Raw genomic sequence first — 21,895 nt, forward strand, 5'->3', positions numbered from 1 at the left:
TTTTTGTTTCAATTTTTAAAAAAATATCAAAGTGAAGTTTGTGATTTTGGTTCCTATTGTTAACTTGGGTTGGTTTTAGAGGAAAGAAGAAAGGTCTTGACTTTGTCTTAAAATTGGAATTTCTCACTGGTTTTAAATTGTTTATATTTAAACTTTGTTTTTTAGCCAGTATACTAAAACAGTACCTTTTCTTTTGTGAAAAAAAACGTGATGTTCTTTGTAATTATTCAGTGTAACTAAGATTATAAAATTTTTTGAAGTATTCTTTTCTATGACTGATAATGAAACACATTAAGATCTCTTAAGGAATTCAGAATATTTTAGCTCCACCTAGTGCTTTTCTGAAGACTTGCATTGTGGGCTTAGTAAGGGAAAACAGAAAGCCTTTCTTAACGACTATCTAGTAAAATTTTTTTGTAGGTAGGGAATATGACTTCTCCTTTGGTTTTACTTTTTAAAACATTCTGTTAAGCCACTTCATTGTCTATTTTTCATGCTGCTTAAAACAACTGAAAACTCCCCTAGAGTGTAGGCTTTCTTCCTGAAGCACAGACATGAACCCGCGTGGTCTTCCCTGCTTGGCCTTTCCCATTGTTTTGTTCTACGGCATGCCTTTGATTAGCCACCCAGACCTTACACATTGGGCCACATATGACTATTTAGAATTAATGTCTTTCTCCAAGATGAATAGTTGGTGGGTTATCACATATATTTTTTTTTTTTTTATTGATCATTCTTGGGTGTTTCTCGCAGAGGGGGATTTGGCAGGGTCACAGGACAATAGTGGAGGGAAGGTCAGCAGATAAACAAGTGAACAAAGTTCTCTGGTTTTCCTAGGCAGAGGACCCTGCGGCCTTCCGCAGTGTTTGTGTCCCTGGGTACTTGAGATTAGGGAGTGGTGATGACTCTTAACGAACATGCTGCCTTCAAGCATCTATTTAACAAAGCACATCTTGCACCGCCCTTAATCCGTTCAACCCTGAGTGGATACAGCACATGTTTCAGAGAGCACAGGGTTGGGGGTAAGGTCACAGATCAACAGGATCCCAAGGCAGAAGAATTTTTCTTAGTACAGAACAAAATGAAAAGTCTCCCATGTCTACCTCTTTCTACACAGACACGGCAACCATCCGATTTCTCAATCTTTTCCCCACCTTTCCCCCCTTTCTATTCCACAAAACCGCCATTGTCTTCATGGCCCATTCTCAATGAGCTGTTGAGTACACCTCCCAGATGGGGTGGTAGCCGGGCAGAGGAGCTCCTCACTTCCCAATAGGGGCGGCCGGGCAGAGGCGCCCCTCACCTCCCGGACGGGGCGGCTGGCCGGGCGGGGGGCTGACCCCCCACCTCCCTCCCGGACAGGGCGGCTGGCCGGGCAGAGGGGCTCCTCACTTCCCAGTAGGGGCGGCCGGGCAGAGGCGCCCCTCACCTCCCGGACAGGGCGGCTGGCCGGGTGGGGGGCTGATCCCCCCACCTCCCTCCCGGACGGGGCGGCTGGCCAGGCGGGGGGCTGACCCCCCCACCTCCCTCCCGGACGGGGGGGCTGGCCGGGCGGGGGGGCTGACCCCCCCCACCTCCCTCCCGGATGGGGCGGCTGGCCGGGCGGGGGGCTGACCCCCCCACCTCCCTCCCAGACGGGGCGGCTGGCCGGGCGGGGGGCTGACCCCCCCACCTCCCTCCCAGACAGAGCGGCTGGCCGGGCAGAGGGGCTCCTCACTTCCCAGTAGGGGCGGCTGGGCAGAGGCGCCCCCCACCTCCCGGACAGGGCGGCTGGCCGGGCGGGGGGCTGATCCCCCCACCTCCCTCCTGGACGGGGCGGCTGGCCGGGTGGGGGGCTGATCCCCCCACTTCCCTCCCGGACGGGGCGGCTGGCCGGGTGGGGGGGCTGACCCCCCCACCTCCCTCCCGGATGGGGCGGCTGGCCGGGCGGGGGGCTGACCCCCCCACCTCCCTCCCGGACGGGGCAGCTGGCCGGGCAGAGGGGCTCCTCACTTCCCAGTAGGGGCGGCCGGGCAGAGGCACCCCTCACCTCCCGGACGGGGCGGCTGGCCAGGCGGGGGGCTGACCCCCCCACCTCCCTCCCGGACGGGGCGGCTGGCCGGGCAGAGGGGCTCCTCACTTCCCGATAGGGGCGGCCGGGCAGAGGCGCCCCTCACCTCCCGGACGGGGTGGCTGGCCGGGCGGGGGGCTGACCCCCCCACCTCCCTCCCGGACGGAGCGGCTGGCCGGGCAGAGGGGCTCCTCACTTCCCAGTAGGGGCGGCTGGGCAGAGGCGCCCCTCACCTCCCGGACAGGGCGGCTGGCCGGGCGGGGGGCTGACCCCCCCACCTCCCTCCCGGACGAGGAGGGAGGACGCTCCTCACTTCTCAGACGGGGTGGCTGCCGGGCGGAGGGGCTCCTCACTTCTCAGACGGGGCGGTTGCCAGGCAGAGGGTCTCCTCACTTCTCAGACGGGGCGGCCGGGCAGAGACGCTCCTCACATCCCGGATGGGGCGGCAGGGCAGAGGTGCTCCCCACATCTCAGACGATGGGTGGCCGGGCAGAGACGCTCCTCACTTCCCAGATGTGCCCGGCCGCCATCCCATCTAGGAAGTGAGGAGCGCCTCTTCCCGGCCGCCATCACACTTGGAGCCTTTTTTGAGCGGATGCGGATTGGTATCACATATATTTATTTGTAAAGTTCACAGCTGTTTAAGATCCATCCCCAGCTGCTCACCTCACCTTGCACCCCAAGTGTCAGCAAATGACCATACCTGTGGCATCCAAGGAAACCAGCATGTGCTTTTCCTCCCTGCTTCCCAAGAAAATCCATTTCTTTCTAACACTTTCATCTTTAAACTAGTGTATTTAAACCCATCCTTCCATTCTTCACAGCTTTTAACTGTTTCTTTCTGAAGGTGATGTTTTTCATTGATCAGCCGTGTCCCTATTTCCTGTCCCTTGTCATTCATTAGCTTTACATGGGCTCTTTCCTTCAGTAGCGAGTCATGATTTCATGCTTAGATGTTCATTTCAATCATCAACTTTTCTTCAGCCCTGTTTCTTCCCTTCAGCATCAAAAATCTTGATCTGGTATATCCTGACTCCCTGTTTATTTTTTAGGCTCACTGAGGTTTGTCCAAAGAGATTATGTATTGTCTGAAACAGTTTCTTCTGCTGCGTGTTACATGTGGTCTCTCAATAGTACCTATAGTTATTGCCCCTTATATACAAATGCCCTTTATTCTTGAGTTGTAATATATTTCTTGTGACGTGTGTTACTCCTAGTGTCCATCTCTGTTCTCTGTATAAACACAGTTCTAGTAGCAGCCTGTGTCCCACACCTAGTCTGCCCTTCGGTTTTGCTTGTAATGTTTTTATATGTGTGAGACAATCTCCTACTGTATTTTTGCCATGTGGATCCTGCTTTGGAAGCCTGCAGATGTCTCTTCCTACCATATTTCTGGCCAACAGCAGAGATCATTGAAGAACATGGCTTAGGTTTCAATGAGGAGAATGTGCTGTGAAATTTTGTTACTATTGTTAGGTATTTTTCTGGCAAATCTGGTAAAAGCTGCTTGGCGGCTGAACATACCATCCATAAATTAGAAAGGACTCTTGTTTTTTTAGGAACATTAATTTTGCTCTAGTGTCAAACGATTGTGACAGATTCTGGCTAGATAACTCGCATACCCTCCAATGCAGATTTCATAGTGTGTCTTCAAATCCTACTGATGGTTATAAACGAGTGGCAAAGTTTGATATTGATAGTCAGTTTGGGAATTTTAGGGCCTCCTGGTGATACACTGACTCATTAATTGATTTGTTAATCTAGTTTACAATTATCAAGTACCCAGGGCATGAGTTACTATTCTCTGAATGCTGGGAGGAGTGACACATGATTGTTACAGTCAAAGGTCATAGTTTGATAATTTCAAAGTCATGTTATAAAGTCACTTTGGTTGGTCTTGTCCACATATCCAGCCTGCAGTAAAAACGAGCCATGTTAAAGCTTGAAAGAGGTAGCTTTGGTGGGAAAAGTTAAAAAATTTTGCATGGTGGAAATTTGTTGTTCTAGGATGATAATTGTAAGTGGAATCAAGAAGGCTTTGATTCTACTCACATACTACCCACAAGAGGAAGTTAGGGGTGGACACTGCTGTGTGCAGCTTTGGTAGGTGGCAGAGAAGCTGGCCTGCCGTCATTGTTACTCCTGTTGTCAGAGCCGATAGCTGGACTGAATCTCCCACTCAAACTGATGGGAGCCAGCAGGGCATTTCCATGTTTTTGTGAATATCTTGGTGATAGATTATGAGTATTTAATTTCAGAAAATTGGTAATATATTGCAGAAAGTTGTGTGCAGAAAATTGACAATTATTTGGCCTTTAGTAAAAACTTTTACTCTTTCAAAAGTTACTATTTTAAAGCATGGTATTATTTTGCATTACAAAATGGTTTTATTTTCTTAGTGGTGAGATAGAGGAGAAATTTGTACCTGCTCTTCTAATCTGAAAAGTTGTTTTCAACTTTTACATTACTTCCTTGTTTCTATTGGTTGAGTGTAAATAAAAGTTTCCCATTACCATGCTGCTTTGAAATTAGACCATATATTAATATTTTTCAAGTATTATAACGGGACATTTCATTCTTTTAAAATTATGTTTTACAGAAATCCAGGAAATTTAAATACTAATTCATCCTTGTTGGTTTCCAGGTGTTTTTAGGGCTTTTTTTGTGGAGGTGGGGAGGGCACTCTCCGATGAGCTGGGACCAGTGAGTTGCATTCACCCTTCATTTGTGCTGAAGAATGTAGTCGGTCCCAGCTTGTTAGACTCTTCAATCTTCATAATGAGATTTTGCTTATGAGTTAGTTTTTCAAAGTGACATATTTAGAAATTTTGATATTTTGAGATATTTGAAGAATCGGTTTAAACTAGGATAATTTTTGATTTGCTTGCTAACATTATCAAAAATGTCCCACTTTTTAATTTGTAGCCTAAGTAGTGATACTCATGTGCTTTACAAAAATAATCAGATTGACTTTCAAATAGGAGAGAAGCTCACCCCTGTTCCTCATGTGTCACTTTCCCTGTGTCCATAAATAGGGCCGCTGGCACTTCAACCTTGTACACCTCATTTATATGCCATTTGCTGCCTGGATAGACTTACATAATGAAATAACCTGGTTTTTTATGTTCCGTTTCTTGTATAGTTAAAAAAGAAAAAATACGATCGGGCCGGGCGTGGTGGCTCATGCCTGTAATCCCCAGCACTTTGGGAGGCTGAGGTGGGCGAATCACCTGAGGTCAGGGGTTCGAGACCAGCCTGGCCAACATGGTGAAACCCCGTCTCTACAAAAAATACAATAATTAGCCGGGCATGGTGGCCCTTGTCTGTAATACCAGTTATTTGGGAGGCTGAGGCAGGAGTATCACTTGAACTGAGGAGGCAGAGGTTGCAGTGAGCCGAAATTGTGCTACTGTACTCCAGCCTGGGCAACAGAGTGAGACTTCATCTCAAAAAAAAAAAAAAAAAAGATCCTGGGAATATTGAGTATATACCAGTAAAGAAAGTTCATAAGGTGGTTTTTTAATTCTGTAAGTTCGTGTGCTGAAAACAGAGCAATTTCTTAAAAATCTTTGACATTTGGTATTTTAGTTCTTCCTTGTGTATTAAGAAGAGACTATGCCTGTCATTGGAATGTTATTAAGTCAGTGTGTTTCTTGTTTTATCCTGTCAGAATTGTTCAGGAGACAACTTTTGATTTGGGAGGAGATATTCATAGTGGGACAGCATTACCGACAAGCAAGGTAGGTAATTATGGATTACCTGATAGAAGTGTGCTTGCTATAGGACACCATGGATGAATACAGTAGTGGTGGGGGATGTGTTCCCCTTATTTGTGGGGGATGTGTTCCAAGACCACCGGTCAATGCCTGAAACCATAAATAGTACAGAGCCCTATGGATACTATGTTGTTTTCCTGTATATATGTACCTGTGATAAAGTTTAATTTATAAAATAAGCACACTAAGACATTAACAACAATAACTGAAGATAAAATGGAACAATATATATTATAACAATATACTCAAATAAGAGGTATGTTAATTTGGTCTCTGTCTCCTCTCTCAAAATATCTTATTGTATTGTACTCACCTGTTTTTGGACTGCAGCTTACCACAGGTAGCTGAACTGTAGAAAGTGAAACTGCAGATAAGGGGGACTCCAGTAAACTGGTAATAGGTGCACTTATAAAACATCTTTGTAAAAACAGACTTCCCAGTGGCCCCAAATGTGGGTTGTCCTAATCTGCTGTGTTGTTTGTTAGTGATACATAAAAGAAAGTTACCAGATCTTTCTTTTCTCTAAGGCCAGGTTGAAGCAGAGCCTTCATGTTTGCTAGGCTTTCTCCTGTGTAGTTAGCCTTGCTCAGTCAGAGTACCCTTAATACACTCCTTTTATTAACCCTTCAGTTTAGGTACTAAATCCCATTCATCAGTTAACTTCTCAGACACTTTGCTTCCATAATGATCCCTTATCTCTGGAATAATCAGTTCATTTCCTTTCTCATTTTCATTCTCTATTACTGGATAACAAACCACTCCAAAACTTTGTGGCTAAACAGCAGCCATTTTATTTGTTTACCATTGTGCAATCTGGTTTGAGCTCACCTGGGCAGTTTGTTTGCTGGTCTTGCTGGTGGTGACTGGTGTGACCACCTTCACCTAGGAGATCAGTTGGTAGCCAGTGGCTGGAGTGCAGGGCCCACTGACCCTCTCTCTATGCTATCTCACGTCCTCTCCATGGGACCTTTAGCCCCATTGGGGCAGCCAGAAATCGTAGTGTTGTGGGACCTCACAAGAACCACGGAGCTTCCAGGCCTTCTTGAATGTTAGGCCCAGAACTGACACAACCCCGTTTCCTCCACCTTTCATTGGTTAAAGCAAATACAGGCCCAGTCCAGATTCAGGAGGAAGGCACTACTCAAGGTGTGATTTATTGAATGCCATGGTGCCACAAACTCCTATGATCCTGGAGTGTTCTCATCAGCATCAAAACACGTTACAGTGTCTTCTCTTTTAGAAAACTCTTTATACCCCTCCAGTTTTGACCCCATTTTTCTACTCCTGTTTGCTACACAGCTTCTTGGGGGAAAAAAAATCATCTATGCTTGCTCCCTCCACTTCCAAACTCCATGTTCTTTCCTCTGCTCCTGTTCATTCTTGCCCCTCCCTCCACAGGGACTGTCTGTCAGGGGGACTGATGACCTCCCAGGTCCCAAATCTGGCACGCATTTTGTCCTGTCTTACTTGTTGCAGGAGTTTTTAGCCAGGCCACAACCACGTACTTGATGCACTTTCTTCTGTTGGCTTCTAGGGTATATTACCCTCCTATAAACCAACTAGTAGTGGTTTCTCCTTGGTTTGATTTGTTGGTACCTCTTCCTCTTATGCTTCACTCCTAAAGTTTGGAGGGCCAGGGTTTCAGATGTAGGGCACCAATCTGTTTTCTTCCTGCATCTTTCCTAGGTGAGCTTATCCTGTTGCCTGAGTTTAAATACCATCTAATGTTAATTATCCACTAATGTGTACCTTTGGTTCTGACCTCTCCAGACGCATATCTCTCTCTCTTTTTTTTTTTTTCTTCCTGAGACAGAGTCTGCTCTCTCTCCCAGTTTGGAGTGCAGTGGCATGATCTCGGCTCACTGCAACCACTGCCTCCCAGGTTCAAGTCATTCTCCTGCCTCTGCCTCCTGCGTAGCGGAGATTACAGGCACCTGCCACCATGCTTGGCTAATTTTTGTATTTTTTAGTAGAGATGGTGTTTCGCCATGTTGCCCAGGCTGGTCTTGAACTCCTGAGCTCAGGCAGTCTGCCTGCCTCGGCTTCCCAAAATGCTAGGATTACAGGTGTAAGCCACCGCACCCAGCCCCTATTCATATCTCTAAAGGTTTACTTGACATATCCACTTGCATATCCTGTACATATTTCAAATTAAATCTAGCTAAAAGAAGACTAGATTTTCTTTCTTAACAAACTTTCCCTGATCCTTCCCCACCTTAGAGGACAATACTACCATCTGCAGCGTTGCTCCAATGGAAACCTCTTCCCCGTTCCCAGTTGGTCCCTTCCTTCTCTCAGCCTCTGCGTGCAGGGGTTCGTTCCTCTGCCTCTCTGGCTTAGGCTGCAGCCATCACATGGCGGGAGGACCACACGGCCCCAAGAGCAGCCTCTTCCATTCTACCCAGCTCATCATTCTCCTCACATTTAAAAAATGTAAATTAGATTCTAGTTACTGTTCTGCTTTCGAAGCCCCTGGTGGCTTCCCAACCCATATATCAGTCTTCACCCTGACTTGCTCAGCCCCTATGCCCTGAGCCTGCTTCCTCTCAGCGTGTCTCTGTTGCTCACTCAGGCCACACGAAGCTTCCATCCTGTGCCCGTGCCTGCCTCTTTCCTCCCATTGGAAGGCCTTTCTTGTGCTAGTGTTTGTGCTTTTGTCTTTGCTTTTCACACTCTGGCCCCTTCTTGTCTCAGACCTCAGCTTAAAGCCACATTCCTGAAGAGGTTGTCCCTGAGCATCCTGTCACTGTCACAGCACCTGATGTAAGTTATTTATGTGGTCTTTATTACCATCCAATACCTGCTGTGTTTGTTGACCAGCTGTAGAATGTGAACTCTGCAAGTGGGGCTCCTGTTTCATACGTCATTGCTGTATTTCTATTGCACTTTTCTTAAAAAATGCCTGCTGTGTAGAAGACTCTTGGGAACCATCTCATGAATAATTGAATGAGCCGAAGAAAACTGTCTTTATAAAAATTTTCGTTTCTTAAAAAAATGTGTAGTCCACAAAGAAGACTTGGTAAATAGAGGAAAAAAGTAAAAATGAAAATCTGTCATCCACAATTTATAGTTGACCTTTGATAGTAATGTTGTGAGGGGTCCTTTTCTGGACTCTGGTATGGGTCTATATGTTCATGTATGCATTTTAACACACTTGGATATATTTGTCTCCACACACACCTTTCTTGCTTTCTTCAGCTGTTACTCTGTGAGCATTTTTTAGTACTTAAAAGTCACTTAAAAACAAATGAAAACCATTCTGTAGTATGTAAGCATATAAACATACTCCAATTTCTTTATCCATTGCCCTATTACTAGTCATTTATAACAATTTTTTAATAGTGTGTAAATAGTATTGCCATCCATTGACCAGCAATTGTGTTTCTATAAATCTGTCTTATGGGCTGGACGTGATGGCTCACGCTTGTAATCCCAACACTTTGGGAGGCCGAGGTGGGTGGATCATGAAGTCAGGAGATCGAGACCATCCTGGCTAACATGGTGAAACCCTGTCTCTACTAAAAATAGAAAAAGTTAGCCGGGCGTGGTGGCAGGCACCTGTAGCCCCCAACTCAGGAGGCTAAGGCAGGAGAATGGCGTGAACCTGGGAGGCGGAGCTTGCAGTGAGCTGAGATCGCGCCACTGCACTCCAGCCTGGGTGACAGAGCAAGACTCCCGTCTCAAAAAAAAAAAAAAAAAAAACTCTTATGGAAGGATTCATTGGGTGTGTATATAAATATATTTACAAGCATAATTGTCTTGTCACTCTGTACGGATGAACATTTTAAATGATGTAATAAAGCATTGGTTTAATGAAGTATGATGAATAGACAACAAAATGTTATACAGCCATTACAAGTCTGTAATATAAAAATAAGTGATATTGTAAGATGTTTGTAACATCTGAAAAAGTGTTTTTTTATCAAGAAGATTGTAAATCCCATTTATGGAAAATATGAAAAGCTGGAAAGACGTACAGTACAGTAATAATCGCTAGGTGATAAGAGAAACATGATTTTTTATTTACTACTTGTGCCCAGTTTCTGTAGTAAGCAGATGTAATAAGAAATTTTACATGAAATTTTTTCTACAGTGAATTTCATTGTATAAAATTTTTTCTTTTCTGGTGATTTTCTTAATGTAGGTAACTCATCCTTTTGTCTGCCTACAAATTCCATACAAATGGTTAGAATTGTATACTTTTTAGAAGTATTTAAATATACCTGATTGGGTTACCATATAATATGTGTTTTCCCCGGTGTTGATTAAGGGCAAGAAAGAAGCCAGTTTCTGTACTGAATTCATTAGGTATTGAGCTATAAGGAGTAGGATTTCTAAATCTGTTCCGAGAAGTAATAAACTTTAAAAAGACCCTGCCTCTTCATGTTGTACATATTTTCTTATCTCTTATCCTGATTTTAAAATAACTTGTTGGAATCGAATTACTATTAATGTACGTTTAGAAAAATCATCGTGTGTGTGTTACCAGCTTTGCCTGCCTGTGTTTTAAAGGCAACTCCTAGCTCTTTGAGAATGAAAGTGGCTGGGCGTCTTCCTGTGCTTTAATACCAGTGTGCTTTGGGCACTCCCTTTGGACATAGTGTCCCCAGCATTGCTTTGTTATTTCCTGGTCTGTGTTCTTGCCTGCCCTGCTTGGCAGCCCTGTATCAGATCTCTGCTTGCAACGCTGAGTGTCAAGCTTGGTTGGTCTGTGTGAGGTTCTAAACCCATTGTGCTTTCTCTCCACTTAGAGCACCACTAGGCTGGACAGCGACAGAGTGTCGTCTGCCTCTAGCACAGCCGAGCGGGGAATGGTGAAGCCGATGATCAGAGTAGAACAGCAGCCAGATTATCGCAGGCAAGAAAGCAGGTAGGAAACACATCATTTTTCAATGGTGAAAGTACTGAAAGTATTCCTAAAAAAGGGTTGGGATAAAGATTGTTGAATTTATAAAGGTTCAGCTGACATGTTTACAATGTTAGCAATAATATTTTAAGGGCATTTCCTTTCTGTGTTATTGAATTGAAAGAAATGCTTTACCAATAATTAAATCCCTCACTTATATGCCACAGTGTTATCAAATTGAAATAAGAATACATTGAATTAAAATGTTGCCATTTAAAATTTGCTACTTTGTAAAAACATAGAGAAAGGGAGTTTTTATAGGATTTTAATATTTGATGATTTTTGTATTTAGAAAAATCTGGTCATTTCACCCATTTCTAGAAGAAATCTTCATCTGTTTAAAAATACGTAAGACCAAAAATGATTTTGAAACAGATTTTAAGAATTATAAATGCCATATTATGTCTTGTGCTCTAATGTGATGTGTCTCCCTGTGGAGATAGATGGAGGATGAATTATTTTTTTTTTTCTGACATTGTTCTTGCCGATTTCTCTGGGCAGAGAACTGTCTTTTGTTATTTCCTTGTCTTATGATTTTTAACGTGTCACCTTAATCAGAATCCTATTTCCTTGTGACCTCTAGAATTATTTAAATGTTGCAGAGTAATATCTTTGCATTAAACATGGTGGATAAATAACAGATACTGACTAGTGGAACCAGCAGCATGATTTGGTGCTGAACACCTCTACCCCAGAGCTCTGCGGGAACTCAGACAGAAATACAGAAAGACTGCATGCCTTCTATGGCATTCTCATTATCAGCAGTGAAACTGGCAGCATTCCCCCTTTGGGGCTTTTCAGATAGATTTTTGAAGAGGCCATTCTGTTTCCTTCAAAGATCCAGTCAGTGAGGCAGTTAGATGAGGCAGGCGACTTGCCCAGGGTCACCTATCAGTTCAGTTGCAGGTGACGAAGACACAGTTCTTCAGTTTCCCAACTTCCAGCAGAGGGCACACTGGATATTGCAGGATTTTAATATCATTCATCACCAGTTATACATGTGTAGACTCATAAGGGAATCCCAGGTTTTAACTTTATTTTTATTGTGGATTTTTGGTTCTAATGCAAGATTTTTATTGGCTATGTGAATCTTATTACATGTGATAATAAATAGTTTACTTTCCGTGTTTGTACTTGTTTTTGTTGGTGGATTATGGAGTAGGATGTTCAGAATGGTAAATTGGTATTGTAAGGAATACCTCTATGTATTTCTAAGGTGTGACTGAGAAGTATGAATCATAGTTCTTAGCTCATAAATATTTGAGTAAATGAATTCACACGAGGGAGTGGATTGATTAGGATAATGCTTTTAATATATGCAAAATTAGTGATTAATATAGTGTCAAAATAGTAATATGGTTAATTGTATGTCAGGAATTATTTTTTACCATAAACACGTAATTTAATTTTACAAGGTAAGATTAGTTTGCAGAGTTATTAAAGGCTTTATTTTAATTATAAACTATGTTGTTTTGTTGCTATTACTACAATGATGAGAACAGATGAGCCTTTCTGCTCCATTCTTTGTTTTTCACATGGGCAGTGTTGTAATAAGCACTACTTAATTTAACTGATGCAGTCATGAAAAATTTAAACATGTTTAAAATGCTAATATTAGTGAAGGAAAAAACCCTTTTGAATGGAGGGGACGACTTTTAATTGTCACTAAATTTTTTTTTCTTTTATCAATGACAATGTAAACACTTTTTTACCAGATTTGTTAAAATATAATTGGTAAAGTTTACTCAGGTTCACTTTATGAGATATATAACTGCCTAGCTACAATTTTAGATGTCTGTAAATATGGGAATATAAGGGAGATGTGTTAAAATAATTGATCATTTAAATTACATTGTTTATAGAGGCATTTTTCTTTTCCTTAATTGTTGAGTTAAATCATTAGATCATAAACTAAATAATCAACTCTGAAACATATAATTTGATAAAAAGAAGATTTGGGTTATATTTATTATTAGTAAAATATTTGGTTATATTTTTATTATTTTGTATAAACATATTCATTTCTCTTTATTCATTTTTTGGTGCATGGAGAAGGTGAGGATGGAGGGAAGAGAATGGTTTGCTGTTGAAAAAAAAATTAGTTAGCCAGTCTGTAAACTATTATAAATCTGTAATCATCATAAGTTATTCCTTTTTATTTTTGAAGGAAAGTTTTTTATTATCTATATTAACTTATTTAATGAGTGGACCAGCAATTCCAAATACTTAATTCTGGCCGTGTACAGTACCAGTTGTCTAAGATTAACAGACACATTGCTGCTGAAATGACTGTTGTTGAAGTCACTAATGAGTATTTCTCATTCCAATATCAAGATAACTGTGTTGACTTTCCATTTCACCAAATAAGATTTATTTGAGTAAGTATTAGTCTCAGTTTAAGTCAATATTTAACTCAAGTAGAGATGTTCATCACAGTTTAAGTCATTAATATCCCCACAATTTCATTTTTCATTAAGTTTGCGGAAGGCAAAACACATGTTCCCTGGCTCTTACTGTCAATTTAAATTTTCTTATTTTTTCAGAGACATTTTTGAGAATTCTTCCTGGTTATCTCTGTTAAAGTTGAACTAAAATGATAAAGACATTGAAATGTTCAGGAAGCTAATCACTTGACTATGTGTTTCGTTGGTTTTTGGTAAATATTGTATATAAAATACAGTGGGTAGCAAACTTAGAGTAATAAATAAATGGCTTGAAGTTCTAATCACATGGCTAAGTGAAAGAATAAGCTGAGCATTATTCCTTGAGAAAAGCATAAATCTACAAAGATAAGGAAATCTAAACTGGATTTGTAATTTATTATCTTACACATTTAAAGAGTCTGTGCCTAGCAGTGGCTTTCAAAATGCTTTTGAACTGTGGTTATAACACAAGATTATATCTTACGTTGTGCTCTGGTGAACACACATACAAATGTATATTCAACTGAAAGAGTAGTTTCACAAAACAGCCTTCTGCCCTGCCAATGGGTGATGACACACTGTTTGAAGAATATTTTTATAGAGATAGAAATGAACCTAACTTTTGAATTAATTTGATCTGAATACCTGGAAATAGATAAACATCAGCACAATGCTAGTTTTTATAAATGTTCCAAATTATAGTTTCTTTGTATTTATAATTTTTGACAGTTCCTTATTTGTGTAGTGTCAGGCTAAATGGTGGAAGGGACCTGGAATTTATGTGACCATAAGAAGAAATGTGAGTGAGTAGAACATCTCTTTATAAGGCATGCATCACTGTAAGCATTGGAAAATGATGATGGTAATGGCCGAAGGACACTTGCTGTGGTCAGCTTGTCTAACCCTGTGTCAGCAGAGAAAGACAAAGTCCAGGTCTTAGGAAGCTTTTCCCTTTCAGTATAAGAACTCCGTTTCAAGCTTGGCATGGTTAGTTTTTCTTTGTGTCACTTAGTACTTTCTTTTCAGTGTTACCTGAGCCATAGCTGTAGCAGATGCAAGACAGACCGATCCCTGTATTAGACATGAAGTGTTCATTAATAATCCAGAATCACGTCAGATCTGCTGTCATGGCGGCGGCATATACTTCAAGGAACTAACCTTCTTAGAGGAGTCGTGATAAGATCACTCCCAATGCATTATTTGATTAGGCTACATCTGAAAACAAGGGATATTTTATTATTTTACATTGGAAAGATTAGTATATAGATTTAAAAAGTAGTTGCGGGAATCTACACAGGTTGTCAGTAATATTGTTAGCCATGTGACCTTATTTTAAGTGATGTCAGCTTTCTTCTTTTAGAACACAGGATGCTTCTGGGCCTGAACTGATACTACCTGCAAGCATTGAATTCAGGGAAAGTTGTGAGTAATTTCAGATTTCATTGTCAATGAATTATTTCTTGATCCATTTTACTCCATCTGATTTTCACATTCGTTTTTATTCTTTTTTCCTTTTTTCTTTGTTTTTGAAATCTTTCCACAGCTGAAGATTCATTTTTGTCTGCCATTATAAATTATACTAATAGCTCTACAGTCCACTTTAAGTTGTCCCCTACATATGTATTATATATGGCATGCCGGTATGTATTGTCCAACCAGTACAGACCTGACATCAGCCCTACAGAGCGCACACATAAAGTCATTGCAGTCGTCAACAAGATGGTGAGCATGATGGAGGGCGTCATCCAGGTACGTTCCAGCCGGCCAGCCATGCTCCTCCAGTGATTGTGGTTGTAATTGCTAAGCCAGTGAATTCAGCTTCTTTAAGGCTTCTCATTTGGTTACATGTTTGACTCTAAAGATTTTTTTCTAAAATAGAAGTTATGTAAATATTATAGGAAAATGTATAACTTTAAAGAGTTGAAAGGAAATGCAAGCTTTTTTCTATTTTGTTTTCCCTGTAAAACTTCAGCATAAGTGAAGTTAACTTGTAGTAATAGTTGTGAGAAAGTGCTGAGACTGTTGTGGGCTTTTGTAGAATTTTTTCTGTGAATAATTTGTTGAGATGAAATTCATATAATATTAACCATTTTGATGTGAACAATTCAGTCACATTTGGTGCATTCACAGTGTTGTGCAGCCACCACCCCTGTCGGTTCCAAAACGTCTCCATCACCTCAGAGTGATACCCCTCAAGTAGTTCCTGGGGTTTTTCTTTTCCCCCGTTCCCTGGTAACGCCTTCTTAGACTTTTTAAAAATGGTTCTCAAAAGTCACTTGCTCCTGTGTAATGAGCCTAGACGTTGGTAGTAATTGGGCTTTTTGATAGCACATGTGTAGGTGTAATGGACATTGTAACATACTTCTCACTTAAAATGAAATTCCATCATAAACCTGTTTTCAAAATTTCAGAAGATAAAGGTATTTTGTTGGTAGAATGGTTTGACTGCTTTACGTACTTTCTGTCCCGATCTACAGTTGATAAAATTTTCATAGCAATTTTTCATTTACAGATGATTTGAAGATTTAATCTTTAAAGTTCTTAAAAGTAAATGTACAGATTTTTTCAGTTTTTCTGAATCACTTGTCAATGTTGTTATTTAACTTAATAAAACTCTAGTTATATAATGTTAATAACATAGATAGATTGGTTGCTTTTCTCCTGGCAGGATCATTTGAGGGAAACTAAGATCTTTTAGTTCCTTCAGAATTGTTTTCAAAGGCCAGAATTTTTCAAGAAATGTTTCTTTTATATTTGAGTGATTAGCATGAGTTTGATAGGGTTATGCTTCTTTTACCCAAGTTAGGAAATAGGTAAAAAAGAAAGTCATTTTATTTGGATACCGTTTTGTTACTTTCATATCATTATTTTATAAACAAACATGGATTTCCTTTTCAGTTGTCATTCAAAGCCATTGTCTGTCTTCTATCATGTTTGGACTTACTAAGCCTGTTTCGAATTGTGAGACACCCGTCATAAAACTACCCTTGATAGCCTTTTCGTTATTGATGTGAACTAGTCAGTGAAATCACCATTATCAAACAAGTCTTTTAAACTTCAGATTTAGGTTTAGTATCCAGTGGGGGGAATCTTAAAGTAGTGGAAAAGAACTGTGGTAGTGAATAATTTAAATTCTATTTTCAAAAAACAAAGAATTTACTCCTTTTAGTATAGGTATAAGTTATTTATACACTTTTAAATTCGAATCTTCTCAGCTTTTATTTTGATTGTTTCTTGGTCTTTCCTGTCTCTTCCATTCCTATTAATTAATCTAGGGGAATGGACTTTCACCTTATTAGGTACCTTTTAAGTAAGTAGTAAGCACACCATATCACTGAAAGATGTTCGTTCACAAGTCCTTCCATTGTAAATCTTTTAAAGAGATCAGTGTGTTCATGTGTGTTTATTGTAACATCATATTTATTGATAAACTCTAAAAATGCAGTTAGTTATTGTGCCAGTGGTAAGAACATAAAACTAATCCTTTAGGTCGTATACTTCTAAAGGTGCTTCAGAACCATAAATGAAAATGTTATTTTGGGAATAACATAACTAAATGTCGTACCTTCATGTCGTACCTTCATATTAGTGTTTTGATTTTTTTAAACTATCATGATTGTTTACAAGTTTCTTTCTCTCGTTCTGCTTGATTTCCCCTCGTCTGTTTTTCTCCAGGAAGTAGACCAGGTTGACCAGGTAGGACATCTGCTGGGAGCTGATCCTAGCTGTGTTGCTTAGCCAAGTTTCTCATGCTGCTCCCATGTCAAATACAGTAATACAACAGCTGGACTGAACAGCTCATAACACTCATTCAGCAACTGAGACATGCAGTACTAAAACCCTTTTTGACTGTGCAACCTTTATCGGCATTTCATAATTTCTGCTTAATGCACTTCAGTGTGGATATGAAATGACAAAAGTTCTGTTTCTTCTCTTTATTATTTATCCTTGGTTCCTATTCTTTGGATCTCATCTGAGGTTGCCTGGCCTGCACATGTGGTCGGGAGAGGATGTGATAGATCAGTACTTGATACTGAGTTGCATGGTGTCCAAGCCAGTGACTACAAGTATCAGGGTGGCTGTGGGTAACCATGGATACATGTATGTATACTGCACAGACTACCAGATAATGCACGGTCTACAATTTGGTGTTATATTATTTGATATCTCCATTTCTCCGCTGATTCCATCTATAAATTGTAGCTAACTGAATCCATATGTCTATGTGCATGAATCCTAAGAAATAGTTGCAGTGGTTATTTACTTCCCATTGCTATGTATGCACCCAAATTATTTTGCAAATATCTGGTATCTGTGGTAAATACCTTGGTGAAATGGGAAGGTACTGGTCTATCTTCAGCAGCTTTTCAAGAGCATTCCTTTATATTTTTATTACTTTTGTTTATTCTCTGTTGCTTATGGAAATGTGTTCTGTCTACAGAAACAGAAGAATATTGCAGGGGCACTTGCCTTCTGGATGGCAAATGCATCTGAACTTCTCAACTTCATTAAGCAAGACCGAGACCTTAGTCGGATCACACTGGATGCTCAAGATGTTTTAGCACATTTGGTTCAAATGGCATTTAAGTAAGGAACACATTTTTGAAGGCGGCACTACTCTAAATAATTAAGTCATTTGTTTTCTTATTCAGTTTTCCAAACTAATTTTAAGATTTATATTTACCTTGATTGAAGGTGAATATAAAGAAGCATACATTTTTGCAAAATGTATTAACTACCTATAGTTATATCCTTAATATAGTTATACTGAATTCAGTGAGCTATGTTTCAAGATTCCACATTTTTTTTTAAATGGAAAATATTTTTTAAGAGTCCAGATTGCTTCCCATGTGATAACGTGTCTGACAATAGCTGTCTGTCATGCTAAGATTAAATTGTCTATATATTTTCAGATACTTGGTTCACTGTCTTCAATCAGAACTTAATAATTACATGCCAGCCTTTCTAGATGACCCTGAAGAGAACAGTCTGCAAAGACCAAAAATAGGTTAGGATGTTTTCTGACTCTCTCCCTCTATCCCGCTTCCTTCACGTTTAGCATCATTTTAATGCTTAGCGTAGGTAAGTGGAGGTGTTTTTAAAATAAATGGGATGTCCTTTTGGGTTTGGCAATCTTTAATAAATTTTAACTACTATTTGTTTTGTTTACAGATAGTTCTTATTTTGGTGTGTCATGCTGGCCATACTCTTTAAAAACTCTCTTAAGGCCAAACTAATGATGTTAAGTGTAATTAGTTAATAACTATATGTAGTTTAAGATCATGTCACTGTTTCCTCTTGGAATGAAGTTGATACTTTTAAAGTAATTAAACAGCACTTACTACCATAGGTACCATTATCTAAATCTGCTGCACATTCAAAGGCTTCTTCCTGGATGACATTTTGCTCCTCTTGTCCTCTCATCCTGTCTGGGCAGATGATGTGCTGCACACGCTCACAGGAGCCATGTCCTTGCTACGACGCTGCAGAGTCAATGCCGCCCTGACCATCCAGCTCTTCTCTCAGCTCTTCCACTTCATCAATATGTGGCTGTTCAATAGATTGGTGACCGACCCAGATTCGGGGCTGTGCTCCCATTACTGGGGTGCAATTATCCGTCAGCAGTTGGGCCATATTGAAGCCTGGGCTGAGAAGCAGGGGCTGGAACTGGCTGCGGACTGTCATCTGAGCAGGATCGTGCAGGTGAGTGCTGGTGCCACTCCCCAGCTCATGTGCTTTATGGTAAAGGCATCTGATCTTTATGATGAGCAAGAGCTTCAATGCAGCAAAACCTCAATACCCTCTTTTTGGGGTTTTTCGTATGTACAAATAATGAAGTAGTGCTATGTGAGTACTTGGGCTGCGGTTACAAAGTACAGATTAGTTTTTCACTGTATTAATTGTATGCCATAATTGTTACTGTTAAGTACTTAAGCCTGAATAAATCTAATAAAATGATTGCTTATAGATACATAAAAATTCAGAGTTAGAAATGGTGGTGACACCAGGCAACTGCAGATTGTTTACATGGTTTGTTTTCTGATAATTTAATGTACACAAACTTTGTTTCATGCACAAAGTTATTTCAAATATTGTATGAAATTACCTTCAGTCTGTGTGTATAAGGTGTATATGAAACAAATTTCATATTTAGACTTGGGTCCCATCCCCAAAGATATCTCGTATATGTCAATCTTCCAAAATTGGAAAAACTCCAAAATCTGAAACACTTCTGGTCCCAAGCATTTCAGTTAAGGAATACTGAACCTGTGTCAAAAACTGAGTGGCTTAACAGTTGCTCCACAGCCCTGGAGGCCAGAAGTTGAAATCAAGATGTCAGCAGGGTTGATTCCGTCTGGGGGCTCTGAGGAAAGGATCTGTTTCAGGCCTTCCCCCTAGCTTCTGGTGGTTTGCACGCAGTTGGCATTCTTTGGCCTGTAGATGCATCATCCCAGTCCCTGCCTTTGTCTTCGTATGGCATTCTCCTCGTTTGCCTGTCTGTGTCCGAAAGACTGCTTTCTATAAGGACAGCCGACATTGGACCAGTTGATCTTGTTTTAACTTGATGATTCCCTGGAAAGATGCTGTCTCGAAAAAAGATAACACTCTTGAGGTACTGAGGGTTAGCCCTGCAAATTTTTAGGGGACACAGTTTAACTCATAAGTGGTAACCAGTGGACTGTAAATATCCTTAAAGGGATCTTTATATTGAGATCAGTAAGATGTATTTCAGAACACTTTACAGTGAAAGATGAGTACCAGTTTTAAAATGGATGATAATTAACCCTCAAGAATACAAAGCCAAATAATATCCCAGTGGCTTAACCAGCTCTGAGGAAATTTTTTAGGTATGAAAAACTAGGAGGTGATGTTTTGCAATTAACGAAATGAGTCATCTACAGCTTAAAAACCTAGGACTTTTTTTTTTAGTATTACGTATAATTTTTTTCTCCATTTTTTAACCTTTTTTTTAAAAGAGATTTAGTATAGAGGCTAGACAGCTGGTTATGAAAAGTCAGGACGATGAAACTATTCAAACACCAGTAATTGGTCATCTGAATGGTCAAGTAAATGTTTAGCTTTGGAAGAGAGTTTTTAAAATGCTTTATGAACATAAATCTAATTATACATGCATGTCATAAAATTAAGAGGGCATCTAAAAAGATGCCCTTTACAAGATAATGCTTTTAGTTCTATTTAATGTATATAGTTACTGTAAATGGAAGTCTGTTTCCTGAAATCATTCTGCATTTCAAAGTTAAATTAGCAAGTTATATTTTTATAAATATTACATAAAGGATAATATTTTTGAAATAACTTTACAAGTGTGATATTTTATGTCCTTTATTCTTTTACATAGGCAACGACTTTGCTTACCATGGATAAGTATGCACCTGATGACATTCCAAATATAAACAGCACCTGCTTTAAGTTAAATTCACTACAACTTCAAGCCTTATTACAGAACTATCACTGTGCACCTGATGAGCCTTTTATCCCAACGGTGAGTGGATGTTGCCACATTACCACACAGTGCGGGACATGTTTGCACGGGGACATTTGGATGAAAAAACAAAAGGAAATCTTATTTAATACGTTAACTTATTTATTCTCATCTTACAAGATCATTTTCGTGTTGCTGTCCAAGAGTTCAATGAAAAAACAGAAACTATACTCCTAAGTAGAAAGGGATTTTATTTAGGAAATTAGGTTCTTGGGAAGTCATCAGAAGGACTAGAGGAGAGGAGGTTAGGAGGCTGCCCAGGACTGTTGGGTTCCAGTGTGCGTAGCCACAACTGAGTGTAGAGGGTGGGTGCCTCTGTCACAGATCACCCTCTTACAGCCTAGCTGAAATGAGAGGCTTGTCCCTTCTCATCCAGAATGGAGCCAGGAGTTTTGGCATGCCTGCCTCTCAGTAGGAGGAACAGAGGGTGAGAAATAGTATCTACCACTGTTAGCTATTTATAAAGAGAAATACTGTAGACTTAAATATGAGTCATGAGAATTATGTATGTGGATGGATGGATTGACCAGCATTGAGTTTATGCTAACAAGACATGCACAAAACAGCCAGAAACTGGAAATCACCAAATCAAAAGCATAGCATATACATAAATCGTGTCATAGTCATTTAAAGAAATATGTGAGAAAGAATGAATTACAGTTACAACAACTGGGATGAACATTATGACATAATGTGAAAAAAGGCAGCCCTGTGCAAAGTGCATAGAATATGCTTCTATCTGTGTACACTTTAGGAACAGTCAAAATCACACTCTGGTGATAGAAGCCTGAAAACCATGTCATTCTTTTTGAAGGAGAAGGAGGGGACAGTGATAGGGAATGGGGTGGCTACTCAGGTGGCGATGTTCTCTTTTCTTGAACAGAAGTGAACCTGGTGGTTGAGCTGGTATGTTCATCTTTTTGATCTGTACAGTTAGGATTTATGAACTTTCCTATATGTGGGTAATACATCAATAAAACGTTTCTAAATAAAAATCACCCATAAACCCATAATTCAGAAATAACCTCTATATATTGATATATTTCCAAACTGGCAAAAATACTGTGTAGATATTTGATTCCGGTCTTTTATATTTTACATTGTGTGGGCTTTTCCCTATATCATTAAACATTCTATACAAATATAGTTATTAACAGCTGAAAATTAAAGAATTGTGTGAGAAAAAAATGATTAGAAAAGAAACTTCTTGTGATTGAACAATTTCTTTTTATTTAA

The 21,895-nt window shown here is 40.1% G+C and overlaps 1 protein-coding gene across 29 annotated transcripts in view; it reads left to right on the top strand.

The window, feature by feature from the left end:
• The window catches only part of AFDN (afadin, adherens junction formation factor), a 145,800-nt gene that overhangs the window by 72,465 nt on the left and 51,440 nt on the right, over positions 1-21,895 (top strand). For 18 of the 29 annotated variants that reach the window (XM_034963258.4, XM_055114335.2, XM_055114338.2 and 15 more), the window contains 9 exons: positions 5,721-5,790; positions 10,578-10,696; positions 14,516-14,577; positions 14,699-14,904; positions 16,831-16,851; positions 17,597-17,742; positions 18,069-18,163; positions 18,593-18,858; positions 20,516-20,659. In XM_034963258.4, coding sequence (XP_034819149.2) covers positions 5,721-5,790; positions 10,578-10,696; positions 14,516-14,577; positions 14,699-14,904; positions 16,831-16,851; positions 17,597-17,742; positions 18,069-18,163; positions 18,593-18,858; positions 20,516-20,659 — 1,129 coding nt within the window. The remainder of the gene's footprint in view (positions 1-5,720; positions 5,791-10,577; positions 10,697-14,515; positions 14,578-14,698; positions 14,905-16,830; positions 16,852-17,596; positions 17,743-18,068; positions 18,164-18,592; positions 18,859-20,515; positions 20,660-21,895) is intronic. The other 11 variants (XM_055114351.2, XM_034963262.3, XM_034963264.3 and 8 more) reach the window with 1 other exon arrangement.

Source organism: Pan paniscus, chromosome 5, assembly GCF_029289425.2.
Source record: "Pan paniscus chromosome 5, NHGRI_mPanPan1-v2.0_pri, whole genome shotgun sequence".
Lineage (NCBI taxonomy): Eukaryota > Metazoa > Chordata > Mammalia > Primates > Hominidae > Pan > Pan paniscus.